At 34.4% G+C, this 18,697-nt stretch overlaps 2 protein-coding genes across 4 annotated transcripts; one reads left to right on the top strand and one right to left on the bottom strand.

Moving 5' to 3' along the window:
- Positions 1–348: 348 nt before the first annotated feature.
- LOC114762086 (pentatricopeptide repeat-containing protein At3g25210, mitochondrial-like) lies at positions 349–10,135 on the bottom strand. Its single transcript, XM_028951544.1, has 4 exons — positions 10,085–10,135; positions 4,607–4,705; positions 1,116–1,902; positions 349–1,018 (listed from the first exon to the last, which is right to left on the bottom strand). Exon 4 carries the CDS (start codon positions 1,012–1,014, stop codon positions 502–504), a length of 513 nt encoding a protein of 170 aa, XP_028807377.1. The 5' UTR covers positions 1,015–1,018; positions 1,116–1,902; positions 4,607–4,705; positions 10,085–10,135; the 3' UTR covers positions 349–501.
- Positions 4,613–18,496, top strand: LOC114762085 (mediator of RNA polymerase II transcription subunit 10b). 3 transcript variants are annotated; one of them, XM_028951543.1, is made up of 6 exons: positions 4,613–4,630; positions 14,422–14,615; positions 14,721–14,801; positions 14,902–15,004; positions 15,113–15,202; positions 18,100–18,496. In XM_028951543.1, the coding sequence occupies exons 1-6, from the start codon at positions 4,616–4,618 to the stop codon at positions 18,169–18,171; spliced, it is 555 nt and encodes a 184-aa protein (XP_028807376.1). In that variant the 5' UTR covers positions 4,613–4,615; the 3' UTR covers positions 18,172–18,496. The 3 variants fall into 3 exon arrangements, with proteins under 3 accessions (XP_028807376.1, XP_028807374.1, XP_028807375.1); XM_028951541.1 differs by having other exon boundaries at positions 4,618–4,633; positions 14,356–14,615; XM_028951542.1 differs by lacking the exon at positions 4,613–4,630 and adding an exon at positions 10,220–10,248 and having other exon boundaries at positions 14,358–14,615.
- The last annotated feature ends 201 nt before the right edge of the window (positions 18,497–18,697 follow it).

The following is an 18,697-nucleotide window of genomic DNA, read 5'->3' on the forward strand; positions in this document are numbered from 1 at the left end:
TGTTCGATGAAGAAATAAACTTCCCATGTTTAAAATTTGCAATATCCATCTTGGTTAAGAGCCATGGATGATAACACAAAAGGCATGTCATGAAGTAGTTTTACCAATTCCTTCTCAAGCAAGAGATAACACTAAATTAATGATTACTAATGCATTCAGAACAGGCCAGGAAGATTACCTAGAAAACTTAAATAGCACAAAACAAATGTTTATGGCATAGTAAAAGTCGAAGACTTACCTGAATAAGAGGAAACTCCAAAACCCACCAACACCTCCAATCACCCAAAACCATCTTCAGATATTGGAATAATTTCTCACAGAAAGCACAAAGCTTCAATCTGTCTATACCCATCACTCTTATCCAAGAATAATATCACTTCGTACAACACAACAAGGGCTTAGAAGAACTTATAGTTTTGCTTGTTAGAAAAACTGAATTCAGCATAAGAAAGTCTTCACGCATCTGGACTTTACACCCGAGGTGAGGAGCAAGTCAAGAATCTATTCCCGAGAAAGGAAATGCAATCCATTCAGCAAAATCTTGTATGTCTTATCATTCATTGAGATGTCTCTATTCCTCCATTCATCAAGTAATTCAAAAGCCTCATTGCCTCTCCCTTCTCGACATAACCCTTCCAATACAGTCTTGTAAGTCAATTGATCAGGGGACCTAGAATTACCCAACATATCAAACACAATCTCAATAGCATCCTCAAACCTCCTCTCCAAAGCAAGACTACAAATGATTATCACATAAGTACTGGTGCTTGGCACCAAACACTTGCCCCTCATCTCCTTAAAAAACCCTAAGCCTTGATTCACCCTCCCTTTCTCACACAGACCTTTCGCAATATAACCATAAGTATAAGCATTAGGCTCACAGCCATATAACCCCATTTCATGGAAAACCCTGATGGCCTCATCAACTTCCAAACACTTTGCATATGCTTTTATAATCATATTCAACACAAAAGTATCAGGAATAACCCCGGAAGCCTTCATCTGCTTGGTCATTGATCTAACAGCATGTAAATACACATAACACACATTCAATTTATTAAACCTCCTGAGAAGTGAATGGAACAACAAGGAGTAAGTTTCAAGTGTGGGCTTACAATCCTCAGACTTCAACATTTTCTTATACACATCAAAAGCACGGTTAAAAAGGAACTTCCGACCACAACAGAATCTAATAATAGAGTTGTATAGAGGAACACTAGCATCACAAGCACCAGCAATTACTTCCTCAACTAGGGTTTCTGTGTGTCGATACCGCCTACCTGAAATGAGTTGCTTAATCATTGTAAGATATGTGACATTGTTGTGCTTATACCCACGTTGCTGGGCAGTCCATCGGAAGATGTCAAGCGCAAGATCAGGGTCAGATTGAGCACGCAAGGCTTCGTCAACATCAAATGGAGTGAACCCAGGTTTGAGCTTTTGTACCCAAGTCTCAAATTGCTTCTCCAATGGTGTTCTAGTACGAGAGCTAGGGTTTGTGAATTGGGGTTGAAGGTTTTGATCTTGGTGGGGTGAGGAGGACATTGAGCGAGCACAGAGGAACGAGAGAGCTAGAGAACAAGAGGGTTGAGTGTGTAGAGGACGAAGGGAAGAAGAAAACGAGAGAATGTAGATGCTTCTGGAAATGGAAAGAAAAAAACATTTCGAAGGTGCAGGCATAGTTTGTTAAAGGAAGCAACAAGATTGGCCAAAGCTGGTAGTTTGCAATGCAGAAATCTACTTTGAACTAATGAAACCGATGGACTGGGAAATCTACAGGAAGGTAGTACTAGAAACTTAAATGCCCTTCCTCACCCCCCATCCAAAATTCTCTGAGAGCATCATTTCCTCTGTCCCTTGAAGCTTCTCCCTCTGTCTATCATCTCCGATTGCATCATTTGTCTGTTATGGAAAAATGTAAATAATAAAAGTTAGTTAAGACTGTTATATTAAAAGCTGTAGGGTAGGTAAGAACAGAAGATTATAAATAGAAGCTCTAAGGACCTATTATAATCAGACTATTGTTGTCGGCGGTTAAGGTGAAGAGTATGCTCAGTTTTTCTCATATCTCTCCGATCCCCTCTCTGAATTCTTCTTTCCATGTTCTCTCTACCTTTCTCATTCTTTCTATTACCTTTTTTGAAAATACCACAACATTGTCCCACGCAGAAAGAAGGAAACTCAAAACTCCATTGGCCAAGCAGGCGGTGATGGAGAATTTTATATGCTATTGTATCCAGATAAAACAGGACATTCTTATTCCTAATGAAGAAAAGAGCCAGCACAATAAGTTTCATCATGAAGTGATTCATGGAAGAATAGGTTGGATGCATGAAGTTCGTACCAAAGGTGATCTTCCATCATAGCCAGTTTTGTTGGGATCATTTAATCCAATGTTTCAAAAGATAGAAATCCCCTCATATGCAGCATAATTAATCTTCGTAGACATTTATCCTCAGTTCATGATAATATGAAAGTGAATAACAAAACGTACAAGTGACCAAAGCCTTTTATGCTCATAACCAAAGCCATCAACTGGATTGATAACATCATAACAAGTAAATGAATATGACATCTTAATTAGCTAAAGCCAGAAGCTCATCACAGAGGTCTTGCTTTCGGCAAAGGTAATTCTTTGTGCTGCATAAGCCAATCAATATGGCAACCGAAGCTTTTTTTTATAACAGCAATCACAGAGGAGCATCTAATACCATATCAGCCAACCACAAACTTAGAACAATGAGTTTTCCAGCACTTTGTCAGAAGGATGCGGAGGGGCATAAAGGAGAAGGCAGAGATTGAAGTGCCATTGACCTCCACATACATTCGGTGATAAATAACACATGCAATTCATGTCCTTCCATGATCTCATAATACATATGCGTTCAGGTTAAGAATCAAATTTGCACATGGTGTTACCCACAAAGCTGCCTTATTACAGAACCAGTATGAGAATAAAATTAAGAAAGAACGAATATACTTATTGCTTATCTGAATAAATTTAACAAATAGGGTGTGTTTGGTTTAACCAAGGGGAGGGGAGGGAAGAGATTTTAATGGAGGTGAGAGAAAGGAAGAGAAGGGGACAGGAGGGATTTTAATGAATGAGAAGGAAGAGGGATTTTAACGTTACCTTGTTTGGTTCAGGAAAGGAGGAGAGGGGAGAGGTTTTGATATGGACAACTTTGCCCTTATTTTATTTTTATACAACAAAATGTTTTAATATGCTTATTAATTTTATTAATTGGTCAAAATTTCAAAAACTTGCTACCATACTCATATATCATAAATTATTTTTATATGCATTTTAAATGATGATTTTATTAATAATATAATATCTCGTTACTTTTAATATGTTTTTAAAAATCTTTTACCTCTCTAAAATATGACAAAATTAGAAAATTAAGTTGGATGAAAAGAGACAAGACCCCAACCGCAACACAAGATCATCCATACATTAGGAAATAATAGTTAAGCCTCCATTTTAGACAATAATGATCAAAACAACGTGGGAAATGGAGTGCCACAAGATTACGAACTCTAAGAAAATTCTCTATTGGTAAGTTGTACATTAAAAATACAAAAATTGTGGGTCACTGAAAGTATAAGTTTTGCAAGAAGTTACATAATCAATGGGCAAACAACCCCCTTCAGAAACCTTAATTGCAAGGAGAATACTATGATATGAACTTCAGAGCCATAGGCCAATCCCTTCAAAGTTAATACTTTAAACAACAAGAATATGATGAGGGTTATAAACTGTGTACATAAGTTTGCATATCAAACTTCCCCAAGGTTGAGAGACAAAAGTCACAAGCAATCAGTTTAATGAAAATGAAGATCACCATAGGACTGGTAATACAAATCAATCAATCTATGTCCCATGTGATCATGAAGTCAAACATGCAGCACCTGAGGCAATTAGATTGGGACCTCAATATTGCTAATAATACAACAGCATCCTTGATTTGAACCTTCAAACATGCCATACAGCTTCACAGTACGGTCTCAAAAATGATTGAGCATAAATATCAAATTAGACAAGGAACAAAGTAGACCAAATAGAAAGCCACAAGATTCCAACGCAAAAACAATCACTTTGGATGGTCCCCCTCGAACAGGGAAGTTGTATTTACCAAAGGCCGTATCTACATAGGCAGAATCAACATTCATCATATATACTATATTGCATTCCTCATGGCGCAGATCTCCGGGTTGGCTCATTATGGAATGAATACTGCTATATGGAACTCAATCAAGGTTGTCTTAAACAAAAAGACATCTCAATTTTCAACTTAGTCTTCTTTCAAGTGCATATCGATATTCCCAACCTATGTATTGCATTTATAAGCTTCAGCTTTTTGGTTTCGTTTAGTCAGACTTCAGCTTCTAATGTATGTAATTACTTCGACGCCTCTTGGTTTATCCTATATTGCAAGTCAGAAAATTTTAAGTTCGACTAACTGCGAGAGAAACTAGAAACAAAGAAGAAACGGGAAATCTGAAGCAAAGAAGAAAAGGAATAAAACCAGATAGTTGAGACATGCATGAGCAAGAACAAGGATGAAGAACATAACAATCGATATGATCTAGGAGAGATACTCACCTGACGACAATGAAGATGGATAGAGGAAGACAGGCGACGGCGGCCGCAGGACCAGGTGGCGTCGACGACAAGCGGAGGAGGAGAGGCGACGGAGCTCACCTAGGTTGAGGTTTTGAGGACGACTAGACCAGGTGCGTACGCGACTATCGAATACGACGGCTCAGGTGGCAGCGGAGGAGCAGTGGCGGCAGCGATGACTGGAGAAACCTAAACGCGTGAAGGAGCGGCCCAGGGTGTTTTTGGGGCGGCCCCGAGGAGTGGGGTAAAATTGGGATCTTCCTCTTTTTTGGTAAGGATGCCTAATTTGTTTAGATCCCCCAACAAACATGTTTGACTCAGCATGGGTCTTAGGTTTTGTTTGGTTCAATGGAGGGGAGGGGATGAGTGGTTAATTAAAAGGAGGGGAGTAGAGGTGAGGAGAAGTTATGAGTACTGTTTGGTTTGAGGGAAAGAAGGGGAGGGAATGTTTCGTGTTTGGTTCAGGAGGGAAAGAGAGGAGAACTAAGTTAACAAATATGTCCTTATTTGTTTAGTTAGATTTCTTTATTATTTTATTATAATATTTATATCAAAATTATTATTTTCTACTTTATGAATATTAAAAAACAAGCTACCCCACATATATAAAATATTTACATATCCATAAAATATATGCATATCATACAAAATATTTTTTTATCATTATCAAATATACATATTATAAAGAATATATACTTTCATATTATATCAAGAAAAATAGAATAATCATGACAAAAATATTATATCATTATTATCAAATATTATTACATAATTTTTGTGGTATAAATATGAATTCTTTAAAAAGTATCAATTTATTTAGAAATAAAACATATATGAATATCATGTGTTCCACTAAACCGAAAAATAAGTTGCATTATTAACATCAAAAAAGCATAAAAAATCATCAAAGTGTTTAGCAGACTAAATATCTTCTAAGTCATTCATGACACCAAAATTACTAAACATTAAAAGTCTCTAAATAATTACCAAATTAAATATTTCATAAGTCAATTTTCTAAGTTATTCATAATTTCCATAACCAAATCCTTCCATCCAACAAAAAGGCATTTAGCAAATGTCTTTAGTAGCCCATCATTACTCATGAGAGCTTTATAGATCTTAGCAATATAGATTGTTGCGACGCCACATTCTTTAATCATATTTCATACTTGTTCGCTTGAAAATTGTGAAAGCTTTCTAACAATATCTCTCATTATTTGATTTCCATCTTTCATAGCTTGTGCAACTTTAGACATAACATCTTTTATCCTATCTAACTCAGAGTCTTTTTCTCTATTTGAATTCCCTTTTTGCTTCTTTTTAGATGAACCACTTGTAACTCCAATTGAGGTATCTTGATTGATACTATTATCAAATGCTTCAAAATGCTCTATGTTGACATTATGTTGGGAAGCAATATTATCAATGTTGCTGAATGTATCAATAAAATCATCCTCATTGATTGAGTGACATCTTTTTCGCATTTCACCTGTAATATGAGTTCCCTCCCCTGATGCTCTGTCATTTCCATAAGTTGTCTCTTTCGCATTTCATATGTTGACATTATGTTGGGAAAAGGAATATATCTCCAATTTGCAGCTTTAGGCTTTGACTACAAAGGATAAAATTCAACCAGTAGTTAATATTAATGAATAAATTATAGACTTAGATGTTAATTAGAGTGCTCCACAACAAATGTTAAAGTAAACTAACCTTAATAAGTTTATCTCAAACTTGATCTTCTACCTCCCATAATTGGGTTGATGAGTTCTAAGCGAACCCACTTAATCTATTTTTAAAAATATCATAAATTTCAGAGAATTTTTTTTTAATGTTTTCCACCTATTCTTAATCTTCTCTTTGTCTAATTCAATATTAAGCAAAGCACTCATCTCTTTCACAATATTCTCATACGCAATGGTTGTGAAAGTGCCATTTACTTTGTTGCCACAATTATACTATTCCATGAAAGCATCAACAAGGTAGTCATCCATAGCTCTTGTCCAATTCAAACATTACTTATTGTTGTTTGATTTTTTTGGCATTCTATTACAAAAGCAACAAAACAATACGAGAAATATAAGTTATTATAATTCATAAAACTTAAAAGCAACAAGTCTAAAACTCTAAATACGATATATATATATAAATAAATGTGTAACTTTAAAACTACTACAATACAAGCAGCAAGTTCGTTAAAGCATACTTAAAAAACATTAAATATAAAACTTTAAATAAACTAAAAATAGCAAGTTTGTCAAAGCACAAACTTTAAATTGATTAGGGTACATAGCCACCACGTCTCATCAGCCTATTTTGATAATCAATCCACATCTCATTTGCTATAGTATCTCTAATCAGCTGTCCTTGGACAGCCTCATCATTGTCACCATGTCGTTCATGATTATTATTATCAGACTCTAATTGAGTTGCAAGTTCACGATCTATTTCTTAGATAAAAGTCAAATAGTATAATGTGATTTATATTTAGATTGACTTTTATAAAAAAATCAGTTTGAAAAACTGAGACTTGTTGGATAATTAATAGAAAAATAAGTTTAAATATAAAATAAGTAAAAGAGACATGAATATTATTGAATAATAATGTGATAATTTTAAAAAAAATATTAAAATTATAATGGTAAAGGTGTATTTTTAGTCCTAATCTTATTTTTAGGTGCACCAATATTTTTATATTTTTAGTGTTGTAATTTTACTCATGATCATTTTTTTTTGTATATAATTTTACCTATGAAATTTTTGTAATGCAATTTCAACTTAATCTTCTTTAAAGTGCATATCGATATTCCCAACCTATGTAATTATATACAAAAATTGCATTACAAAAATTTCATAGGTAAAATTATATACAAAAAAAAATGATCATGAGTAAAATTACAACACTAAAAATATAAAAATATTGGTGCACCTAAAAATAAGATTAGGACTAAAAATACACCTTTACCATTATAATTTTAATATTTTTTTTAAAATTATCACATTATTATTCAATAATATTCATGTCTCTTTTACTTATTTTATATTTAAACTTATTTTTCTATTAATTATCCAACAAGTCTCAGTTTTTCAAACTGATTTTTTTATAAAAGTCAATCTAAATATAAATCACATTATACTATTTGACTTTTATCTAAGAAATAGATCGTGAACTTGCAACTCAATTAGAGTCTGATAATAATAATCATGAACGACATGGTGACAATGATGAGGCTGTCCAAGGACAGCTGATTAGAGATACTATAGCAAATGAGATGTGGATTGATTATCAAAATAGGCTGATGAGACGTGGTGGCTATGTACCCTAATCAATTTAAAGTTTGTGCTTTGACAAACTTGCTATTTTTAGTTTATTTAAAGTTTTATATTTAATGTTTTTTAAGTATGCTTTAACGAACTTGCTGCTTGTATTGTAGTAGTTTTAAAGTTACACATTTATTTATATATATATATCGTATTTAGAGTTTTAGACTTGTTGCTTTTAAGTTTTATGAATTATAATAACTTATATTTCTCGTATTGTTTTGTTGCTTTTGTAATAGAATGCCAAAAAAATCAAACAACAATAAGTAATGTTTGAATTGGACAAGAGCTATGGATGACTACCTTGTTGATGCTTTCATGGAATAGTATAATTGTGGCAACAAAGTAAATGGCACTTTCACAACCATTGCGTATGAGAATATTGTGAAAGAGATGAGTGCTTTGCTTAATATTGAATTAGACAAAGAGAAGATTAAGAATAGGTGGAAAACATTAAAAAAAAATTCTCTGAAATTTATGATATTTTTAAAAATAGATTAAGTGGGTTCGCTTAGAACTCATCAACCCAATTATGGGAGGTAGAAGATCAAGTTTGAGATAAACTTATTAAGGTTAGTTTACTTTAACATTTGTTGTGGAGCACTCTAATTAACATCTAAGTCTATAATTTATTCATTAATATTAACTACTGGTTGAATTTTATCCTTTGTAGTCAAAGCCTAAAGCTGCAAATTGGAGATATATTCCTTTTCCCAACATAATGTCAACATATGAAATGCGAAAGAGACAACTTATGGAAATGACAGAGCATCAGGGGAGGGAACTCATATTACAGGTGAAATGCGAAAAAGATGTCACTCAATCAATGAGGATGATTTTATTGATACATTCAGCAACATTGATAATATTGCTTCCCAACATAATGTCAACATAGAGCATTTTGAAGCATTTGATAATAGTATCAATCAAGATACCTCAATTGGAGTTACAAGTGGTTCATCTAAAAAGAAGCAAAAAGGGAATTCAAATAGAGAAAAAGACTCTGAGTTAGATAGGATAAAAGATGTTATGTCTAAAGTTGCACAAGCTATGAAAGATGGAAATCAAATAATGAGAGATATTGTTAGAAAGCTTTCACAATTTTCAAGCGAACAAGTATGAAATATGATTAAAGAATGTGGCGTCGCAACAATCTATATTGCTAAGATCTATAAAGCTCTCATGAGTAATGATGGGCTACTAAAGACATTTGCTAAATGCCTTTTTGTTGGATGGAAGGATTTGGTTATGGAAATTATGAATAACTTAGAAAATTGACTTATGAAATATTTAATTTGGTAATTATTTAGAGACTTTTAATGTTTAGTAATTTTGGTGTCATGAATGACTTAGAAGATATTTAGTCTGCTAAACACTTTGATGATTTTTTATGCTTTTTTTGATGTTAATAATGCAACTTATTTTTCGGTTTAGTGGAACACATGATATTCATATATGTTTTATTTCTAAATAAATTGATACTTTTTAAAGAATTCATATTTATACCACAAAAATTATGTAATAATATTTGATAATAATGATATAATATTTTTGTCATGATTATTCTATTTTTCTTGATATAATATGAAAGTATATATTCTTTATAATATGTATATTTGATAATGATAAAAAAATATTTTGTATGATATGCATATATTTTATGGATATGTAAATATTTTATATATGTGGGGTAGCTTGTTTTTTAATATTCATAAAGTAGAAAATAATAATTTTGATATAAATATTATAATAAAATAATAAAGAAATCTAACTAAACAAATAAGGACATATTTGTTAACTTAGTTCTCCTCTCTTTCCCTCCTGAACCAAACATGAAACATTCCCTCCCCTTCTTTCCCTCAAACCAAACAGTACTCATAACTTCTCCTCACCTCTACTCCCCTCCTTTTAATTAACCACTCATCCCCTCCCCTCCATTGAACCAAACAAAACCTAAGACCCATGCTGAGTCAAACATGTTTGTTGGGGGATCTAAACAAATTAGGCATCCTTACCAAAAAGAGGAAGATCCCAATTTTACCCCACTCCTCGGGGCCGCCCCAAAAACACCCTGGGCCGCTCCTTCACGCGTTTAGGTTTCTCCAGTCATCGCTGCCGCCACTGCTCCTCCGCTGCCACCTGAGCCGTCGTATTCGATAGTCGCGTACGCACCTGGTCTAGTCGTCCTCAAAACCTCAACCTAGGTGAGCTCCGTCGCCTCTCCTCCTCCGCTTGTCGTCGACGCCACCTGGTCCTGCGGCCGCCGTCGCCTGTCTTCCTCTATCCATCTTCATTGTCGTCAGGTGAGTATCTCTCCTAGATCATATCGATTGTTATGTTCTTCATCCTTGTTCTTGCTCATGCATGTCTCAACTATCTGGTTTTATTCCTTTTCTTCTTTGCTTCAGATTTCCCGTTTCTTCTTTGTTTCTAGTTTCTCTCGCAGTTAGTCGAACTTAAAATTTTCTGACTTGCAATATAGGATAAACCAAGAGGCGTCGAAGTAATTACATACATTAGAAGCTGAAGTCTGACTAAACGAAACCAAAAAGCTGAAGCTTATAAATGCAATACATAGGTTGGGAATATCGATATGCACTTGAAAGAAGACTAAGTTGAAAATTGAGATGTCTTTTTGTTTAAGACAACCTTGATTGAGTTCCATATAGCAGTATTCATTCCATAATGAGCCAACCCGGAGATCTGCGCCATGAGGAATGCAATATAGTATATATGATGAATGTTGATTCTGCCTATGTAGATACGGCCTTTGGTAAATACAACTTCCCTGTTCGAGGGGGACCATCCAAAGTGATTGTTTTTGCGTTGGAATCTTGTGGCTTTCTATTTGGTCTACTTTGTTCCTTGTCTAATTTGATATTTATGCTCAATCATTTTTGAGACCGTACTGTGAAGCTGTATGGCATGTTTGAAGGTTCAAATCAAGGATGCTGTTGTATTATTAGCAATATTGAGGTCCCAATCTAATTGCCTCAGGTGCTGCATGTTTGACTTCATGATCACATGGGACATAGATTGATTGATTTGTATTACCAGTCCTATGGTGATCTTCATTTTCATTAAACTGATTGCTTGTGACTTTTGTCTCTCAACCTTGGGGAAGTTTGATATGCAAACTTATGTACACAGTTTATAACCCTCATCATATTCTTGTTGTTTAAAGTATTAACTTTGAAGGGATTGGCCTATGGCTCTGAAGTTCATATCATAGCATTCTCCTTGCAATTAAGGTTTCTGAAGGGGGTTGTTTGCCCATTGATTATGTAACTTCTTGCAAAACTTATACTTTCAGTGACCCACAATTTTTGTATTTTTAATGTACAACTTACCAATAGAGAATTTTCTTAGAGTTCGTAATCTTGTGGCACTCCATTTCCCACGTTGTTTTGATCATTATTGTCTAAAATGGAGGCTTAACTATTATTTCCTAATGTATGGATGATCTTGTGTTGCGGTTGGGGTCTTGTCTCTTTTCATCCAACTTAATTTTCTAATTTTGTCATATTTTAGAGAGGTAAAAGATTTTTAAAAACATATTAAAAGTAACGAGATATTATATTATTAATAAAATCATCATTTAAAATGCATATAAAAATAATTTATGATATATGAGTATGGTAGCAAGTTTTTGAAATTTTGACCAATTAATAAAATTAATAAGCATATTAAAACATTTTGTTGTATAAAAATAAAATAAGGGCAAAGTTGTCCATATCAAAACCTCTCCCCTCTCCTCCTTTCCTGAACCAAACAAGGTAAAAAACCCCTCTTCCTTCTCATTCATTAAAACCCCTCCTGTCCCCTTCTCTTCCTTTCTCTCACCTCCATTAAAATCTCTTCCCTCCCCTCCCCTTGGTTAAACCAAACACACCCTATTTGTTAAATTTATTCAGATAAGCAATAAGTATATTCGTTCTTTCTTAATTTTATTCTCATACTGGTTCTGTAATAAGGCAGCTGTGTGGGTAACACCATGCGCAAATTTGATTCTTAACCTGAACGCATATGTATTATGAGATCATGGAAGGACATGAATTGCATGTGTTATTTATCACCGAATGTATGTGGAGGTCAATGGCACTTCAATCTCTGCCTTCTCCTTTATGCCCCTCCGCATCCTTCTGACAAAGTGCTGGAAAACTCATTGTTCTAAGTTTGTGGTTTGCTGATATGATATTAGATGCTCCTCTGTGATTGCTGTTATAAAAAAAAGCATTGGTTGCCATATTGATTGGCTTATGCAGCACAAAGAATTACCTTTGCCGAAAGCAAGACCTCTGTGATGAGCTTCTGGCTTTAGCTAATTAAGATGTCATATTCATTTACTTGTTATGAAGGGTATACTTGGAAACATACTTGGAAGTGTTGGGTGCATCTTAACCCTAAAATTAATGATAACCCCATGTCCCCAGCCTAAGAAAACACAACACAATCACAACACAATCGAGCAAGTGGGGATCCGTTTTTCTTCGTCAGTGAACCAGCATTCCACACTTGCTCTAGCTCCCTGATGAATACCGGCCACCGTTGCCAGCCCTGCGTTATTGTTCTCGACCAAAAATTGAAGGTTCAAACTCTGGGGCTTTGTCTACTCCTAAAATCCAGTGAGATTGATTTGCTCAATCTGGCTTTGAATGTCGATTTGAACTTGTTCCTCACGTCATCTGTTCCCTGCGTGGTTGTCAACCCTGTGTCGGACGCCGTCGCATCTTTTCTTATGTTTTTTTAAAAATTTTTCATTTTAATTTGTCTGAGTTTGGTCGTGTGATCTTTTGAATATTGATGCTTTTGAATAAGGACTGGGCTTACTTTTTTCCCTAACTTTGATTTTGAGCTTTTGCTTCCTTGGTATGTAATCGGCTATTATCGTTCTCTCCTCTTCATTTTGATTATTGCTGACTTCTGTGCTTTGTACTGTTTTGTTGTGCAATGTTGGATTTGTTGTGTATTTGCATTCTGTTTATTAATCTCTTTATATGATCATCAGTTTATAAATTCTCAAGGCATTCGTGATGCATGATCTGGTAAATGACTTGGCCTAAGCTGTATCTAACAATTTAGAAGGTTTTGAGTTTAAATTGTCATTCTTAAGTGGCTTGGAGGAGTTGCCTGAATCAATTGGCTTACTAAGGCATCTTTGTCAAAGTATCTAGAACAAAATTTAAGGGGTTATTGTATCAATTATGTATACTTCAAAGATTTCAGTTGGTATGGTTCTGCTATGATTTCCACAAATGTAGAACTATTTACCTGACATTGGTTTGGTGAACTGTTTTTGAGGAATTTGAATGGATATGACATTTAATTGGTCTGCTGTGTTAATCTAAAAGGCCTTGCCAAGTTTTGCCTATTTACTTGGTGTGAAGCTTTGGTTAACTGTCCTTAAACAATTTGAATGAAAATGTCCTTTAGCTGGTCTATTGTGTTAATGTTATTATCATCTTGCCAAGTTTCATCTGCTTGCTTAGTGTGAGGGTATTGTGTAAATGTCTGAAGTTTCTTACTTGTGAATGGGGTTGTATGATCTTTTGTGCATTGCAAATTATCAAATACTCTGAAACATATATTTAATCCTTTGAGGCCTACACAACCTGTGTAAGTTTAAGCTTGATGGAGAGTTGAAGACTTTGTTGGATAACTAGTACAAGTAAAGAGAGCACTAAAATGATGTTTGGGAAAAAACACAAAAGAAGGGAAAAAAGCCTCCTATCCTTATCCAGAGATGGGAGCTTCTCGTTATTAAACAGTTCTAAATGTTAATTATCATTCGTCATTTTTCATTTGATGTAGGGCAATATTTGTAATAGAGGAAGGAGAGAGTGAGAAGGAGGAGGAGGGAGATGTAGAACAAATGAGGGGGGGGGGAGAAGGAATAAGAAGAGGAAAGTTGTAGAGCATTCAAAAATACATTATTGCCAAATCAAAGATTCTCTTTATTGTGCCCCTGCTTCTAAGGGCTTTATATAAAGCCCAAGAGATGACACCTAATAAATTTTAAAAATATAATACTAAATCGCAATCCTATCAATGGAATAACTATTAAAGCCTAAAAAAATGATAATTCATTTGATGAGTAATGCTATTTAAGATTTAAAAAAACAACAAGTAAATAACATCAACTCTTGTGTAACAAGTAATTAATATCAACTCTTGATTATTCTTCTCTTTCTCCACACACATTATCTTTAGCATTTCTCTTGCTCTTGTTGATTTATCATTTGTATGCATATTTTTTTTATTTTAAGGGTAAAATAAGAAGTAGATGCCACTTTGTGTCTCAAGATTGCAAAGCTTTATGCTTTTATTATTTCTGTATATTAATTAAAAATTTCAATACAGTTTGTTGCCATGATTGTTTATTTTTGAAAACTAATTTTCAATGCTTTTTCAGAGATTTTATAGAAAATACACGAATGGAGTCATCCCAGAGTACTGTAACTACAGGAGTGAATGGTGGAAGTGGTGGCAATGGGATGTTGATCCCTCAAACAAATGATACATCGTCTCCTGCATCAGCTGCTGATGATTCTATGCAGAAGCTAAACCAGGTTATCAACTCCATTCAAAAGACCTTGGGCCTCATTCATCAGCTTTACCTAACTGTCTCTACCTATAATCCTGCCTTTCAAATGGCTCTCCTCCAACGCATGTACTGATCTACGAATTTTTTCCTTCTAATGCCATTTATCTTACTTTACTTATTTGACTACGGTTGAAAGAAGTTGTATTGATCATATTTTACTTCAATTTCAAGCAATGGTCTTGTTCTGGAACTTGACAATATGATCAAATTGGCCGAAAAGTGCAATATTCAGGTTCCTATGGAGGTTGTCAAGTGAGTTCTTTGCCTTTTAGTGTTCTCTCTTAGTTTATTTACATACTACTCTGAGGTTTCTATGATTCAACCTTGTTTATTACTTTGCTGCTGGATATAGTTTAATTGATGATGGCAAGAATCCGGATGAATTTACAAAGGATGTAATAATGAACTGCGTTGGGAAAAATCAAATCACCAAAGGAAAATCAGATGCTTTGAAGGTTGAATCTAATTCCTAATATCTATGGATTTAGATATCTTTCATTTTATATTTCATGCCCTCATATATAAGTTTATTTAGTCCAACTTAGATTTTGTGTTGGGAGCAGGGTTTACGCAAGCATCTTCTGGAAGAATTAGAGCAAAATTTCCCTGATGAGGTTGAAGCTTATAGGGAGAGTCGTGCAACTACTGCTGCTGTAAGTATAATTTTTTTCTGGCCATTTGTATTTCAATTGTAGAACAGAACATAACTGATATGGGTTCCTCTAGGAACTCAAGAAATACCAAGTAAAAAGACTTGAAAACGATAAAAATCTGATCAGCTGACACCCTAAAGGAACTTTTCTCTAGATTCTCAGCTATAAAAGGCATCACAAGAGTTGATCAAACCCTTGCTAAAAGAAAACTTCTTATTCATAACTTTGTAACATGATAATAATTGAATATGACTTGATCGTTATATAGGCAAAATTCCTAACCTTAATGGGACTGAAGATTAAAATTAATCTAAAAATATTCCAAGGATAATAACTTTGAGTTTATTCCCTAAACTTGGTCACTTGTCATACCATTGCAAATGGTTAGTCCATTAATATGAGGAAATAGGAAAAAGGAGGGCGGGGTGGCTGAGACGTATCTTATTATTAATTCAACTTAGTGAATTTTTACTGTGAAACTAACTTTAAGTGTCTGAATTTCGGGGGAAAAAACTGATGTCTTGGGACTAATTTGATCTGTCAAACTGAGCTGGTCCCTCCCTATCCTTTGACCTCACTATCAGCCAAATTAAACGATTCATGTAATAAAAATAAAACTTGAAATTCACAGGGTAATATTAGAGACTAAGAGTATACTTTGGTAAGCCTAAGAAAATATGCACGTGCTGTGCTTTGTCCATAATAGGGAAAAGACTCCGTCTGTATAATATGTCAAACAAACCATGAGGCAATAAAGAATATACAGCTTAGCCTATATTTACAATTACTTCTACTACCTCAATTAAAACAGATTATCTACACCTCACCTGCAAGCATCACAAGTTGTTTCTCACCTAACCTCCTCTTGAAGCCACAATTTGTGTGGTTTACTCTCTGTCCAGCCGTTCAAGTATAGTGCAACACTAAAACAACTTATTTCTCACAGACAGAACTATCCAAAGCCTCCCACACTCTTCACTTTTTCCCACATCACTGACTTGACACTGGAGACAAATAACCCGTAATTTTGGGAAACGCTTAAAGAAATCTAAAACAATGTAGGAAGAAATCACTGGATTTCAGCCTCGGTCCTTGACTCAAAACAAAGTGAAGAAGCTCTTATCTGTATTAAGTGTTAATAGATGTGAACCTAGGGCAACATCAGTCCCTCTTGCTCTTTCTTTTCTCATGGTTTTGTGGTCTTGAGCTCTTCATGCTCTCTTCTTTTGACTCTCAGATCTTTTTCTCCAGAACCACACCGTTCAAATGAGCAAGTAATCTGTAAATACTGATTTCGTAAGCAAAACATAGCTTTTAACTAGTGAAACCTTCACCAGCAAGCTGCAAAACCAACAGCAACAAGGGCGCCCAACATAGAAAAATAAAACAGATGGCTGAAAAGAAAGAGTGATTTAGAGTTTATGGACATCTGGCTGCAGGAGGGTTACCTGATTATATGAATGGTTGAAATCCATTTAAATGCACCGCATGCTGCTCACAGCTTAGGTGCAGAGTCTGAATCCGTTCTCCAGCTGAAACATATTAATCAAATTTGTATCAAGCATCTGGTAAATATATGTAATACAAAGATCTCTCTCTAAAGGATTTGGTAACGTTATTTACCAATTGATCATTTGAGTTGACAAAACTCGTAATACCTCAACTGGGCAAAATTTTCATTTTTCTTTATGAAATGACAATCAATCACAATACCTTGGTCCTTCTATGGAAACTAAAGTTGGAGGCCATAATTAGTGTAGCTTTCATTATCAAAAATGAGCTTCATCGAGCTTGGGAATTTGTAACAAGTTTATTCAGCTCTGGACCAGCAGAGCCCCCCCCCCCCCAAAAAAAAAAACAAAAAGTAAATATAAAGAAGGGCTGAAACGGATGATTATGTAATTGTTGGTTCCAAAATGATGAACTCTGAGACTCCCAATCCCCTTTGGTCATGAATTTAGGGCTGTCTCAATTTTTCTGGCAGCAAGCTTTAATCGGTGATGTTCAGTTGTATGTTTACTGGGGGCATTCAAATAATATTTTCACAGTACTTCATATCCTTGTTTGTAGACGGCTTTTCATTTCTATTCCAAGGGCAGTATCTTGAATCTGCATCCCTTGGGCATAATACCATGTATTTACTATTTCGTTGATTTGCTCCACGAAATGTGCTCTGTTTCTGTCTGGTTCCAATATAAATTTTTCCTAAATAGCTCTTGGAGATATTTACTTCTTTCAATTTAGTTTCTCCTACTATTTCCTAGTGTAATCGCGTAGTTAAATTGTTGAGTAACATGCTAGTTTCGTATCTTTTTATTGATTGTTGTACCTCATCATGTAACAAATCGTAATTAACATTGATTTCATCTTATTTTTCTGGCTTAAATTCACTTCTAGCCCCTCTAGTTTCCTAGATAATACGACCTGTTGTCCCAGCTAACAAACTGATTCTGTTATATCTTTTGAATTGAATCCCCCCCCCCCCTTCTTATATCTATCCAAAACTTACCGTGGAACACAGTTCATTAACTTGAATGTTGCTAATGTGTTAACTCGCACTTAGATCTACTATTCAAGTGACCAGATTTTTTAGTTTGATTATATATACATGTGAACATGCATGAAATCTATATTTAAGAGGAATCAAGAGTTATTTGAGCCCATTTTTGTATATCACAGCATATACAATACGTGAGATGATTAATTCGGTTGGCAAATTGGATGCTTAGTTAGGGCCAAAGGGTTTTTTTCCCCCTTTTTTTTTCTTTTTTGGTGGTCAATAAAGTCTGAGAATTTAAATACAAAACTATGCCTCACGGTAAAACAAAAGGAAATATATCACTAAAGTTTTGAAGTTATGTATTGGCATCAATCTGATGTTTGTTGCTCTTATGCAGGAGATGAAACGTCTTGCACAGGCACAAAGTGCATTGCCTAACGGGGATGTGAGAGTTAAAACGGAGCATTAAAGTGGTCTCAGCATTGTAATATCATTAGGTAATCCTTTGGTTATGTGTGTAGATGGTCCAGCCTTAGCCTATAAAGTAGTCCTTATAGTGAAGTTTTACCCGATCTCGTTGTTGAATCACAAGTTCTATTTTGTCAATTTGATGTCCCAAATAATCTCCTGTGGTTTTTATCTGCCGGTTCGTATTACTGGGATTATCCGTCTTTGTATTAGTTAAGATGGCAGCTTCAGATGATGTTTCCAAAGTCTAGAAATTACTATCTCCGTTGTTAATAAATGAACCAGTTGATAGTTGAATTTAATCTTAAATATAAAATTTTAATTCATTTTTGTCTTTAAATTTATAATTGTCTTTCCAAAATATTTCTATTATCGTAAGAAGTTTTCACCACTGATATGCATATTATTAAAGATAGTAATTTATAAAAATTAACATGTGTTTGTTATAAATAACTTATTAAACTAATTCTTTTAACATCTTTAAATTAGCTATTTGGGTATGTCATCTATAAAAATCAACATACGTT

The sequence above is a fragment of the Neltuma alba genome, unplaced genomic scaffold, assembly GCF_004799145.2.
Source record: "Neltuma alba isolate B1F8T4 unplaced genomic scaffold, ASM479914v2 tig00011187_pilon, whole genome shotgun sequence".
In the NCBI taxonomy this organism is placed as follows: domain Eukaryota; kingdom Viridiplantae; phylum Streptophyta; class Magnoliopsida; order Fabales; family Fabaceae; genus Neltuma; species Neltuma alba.

Bases quoted from the DNA above. Each gene is read 5' to 3' on its own strand.
- LOC114762086 (XM_028951544.1), bottom strand. From the start codon at position 1,014: ATGACCAAGCAGATGAAGGCTTCCGGGGTTATTCCTGATACTTTTGTG.
- LOC114762085 (XM_028951541.1), top strand. The intron at 14,802-14,901 runs GTGAGTTCTTTG...TGCTGGATATAG, and splicing joins GTTCCTATGGAGGTTGTCAA to TTTAATTGATGATGGCAAGA. The intron at 15,203-18,099 runs GTAAGTATAATT...GCTCTTATGCAG, and splicing joins GTCGTGCAACTACTGCTGCT to GAGATGAAACGTCTTGCACA.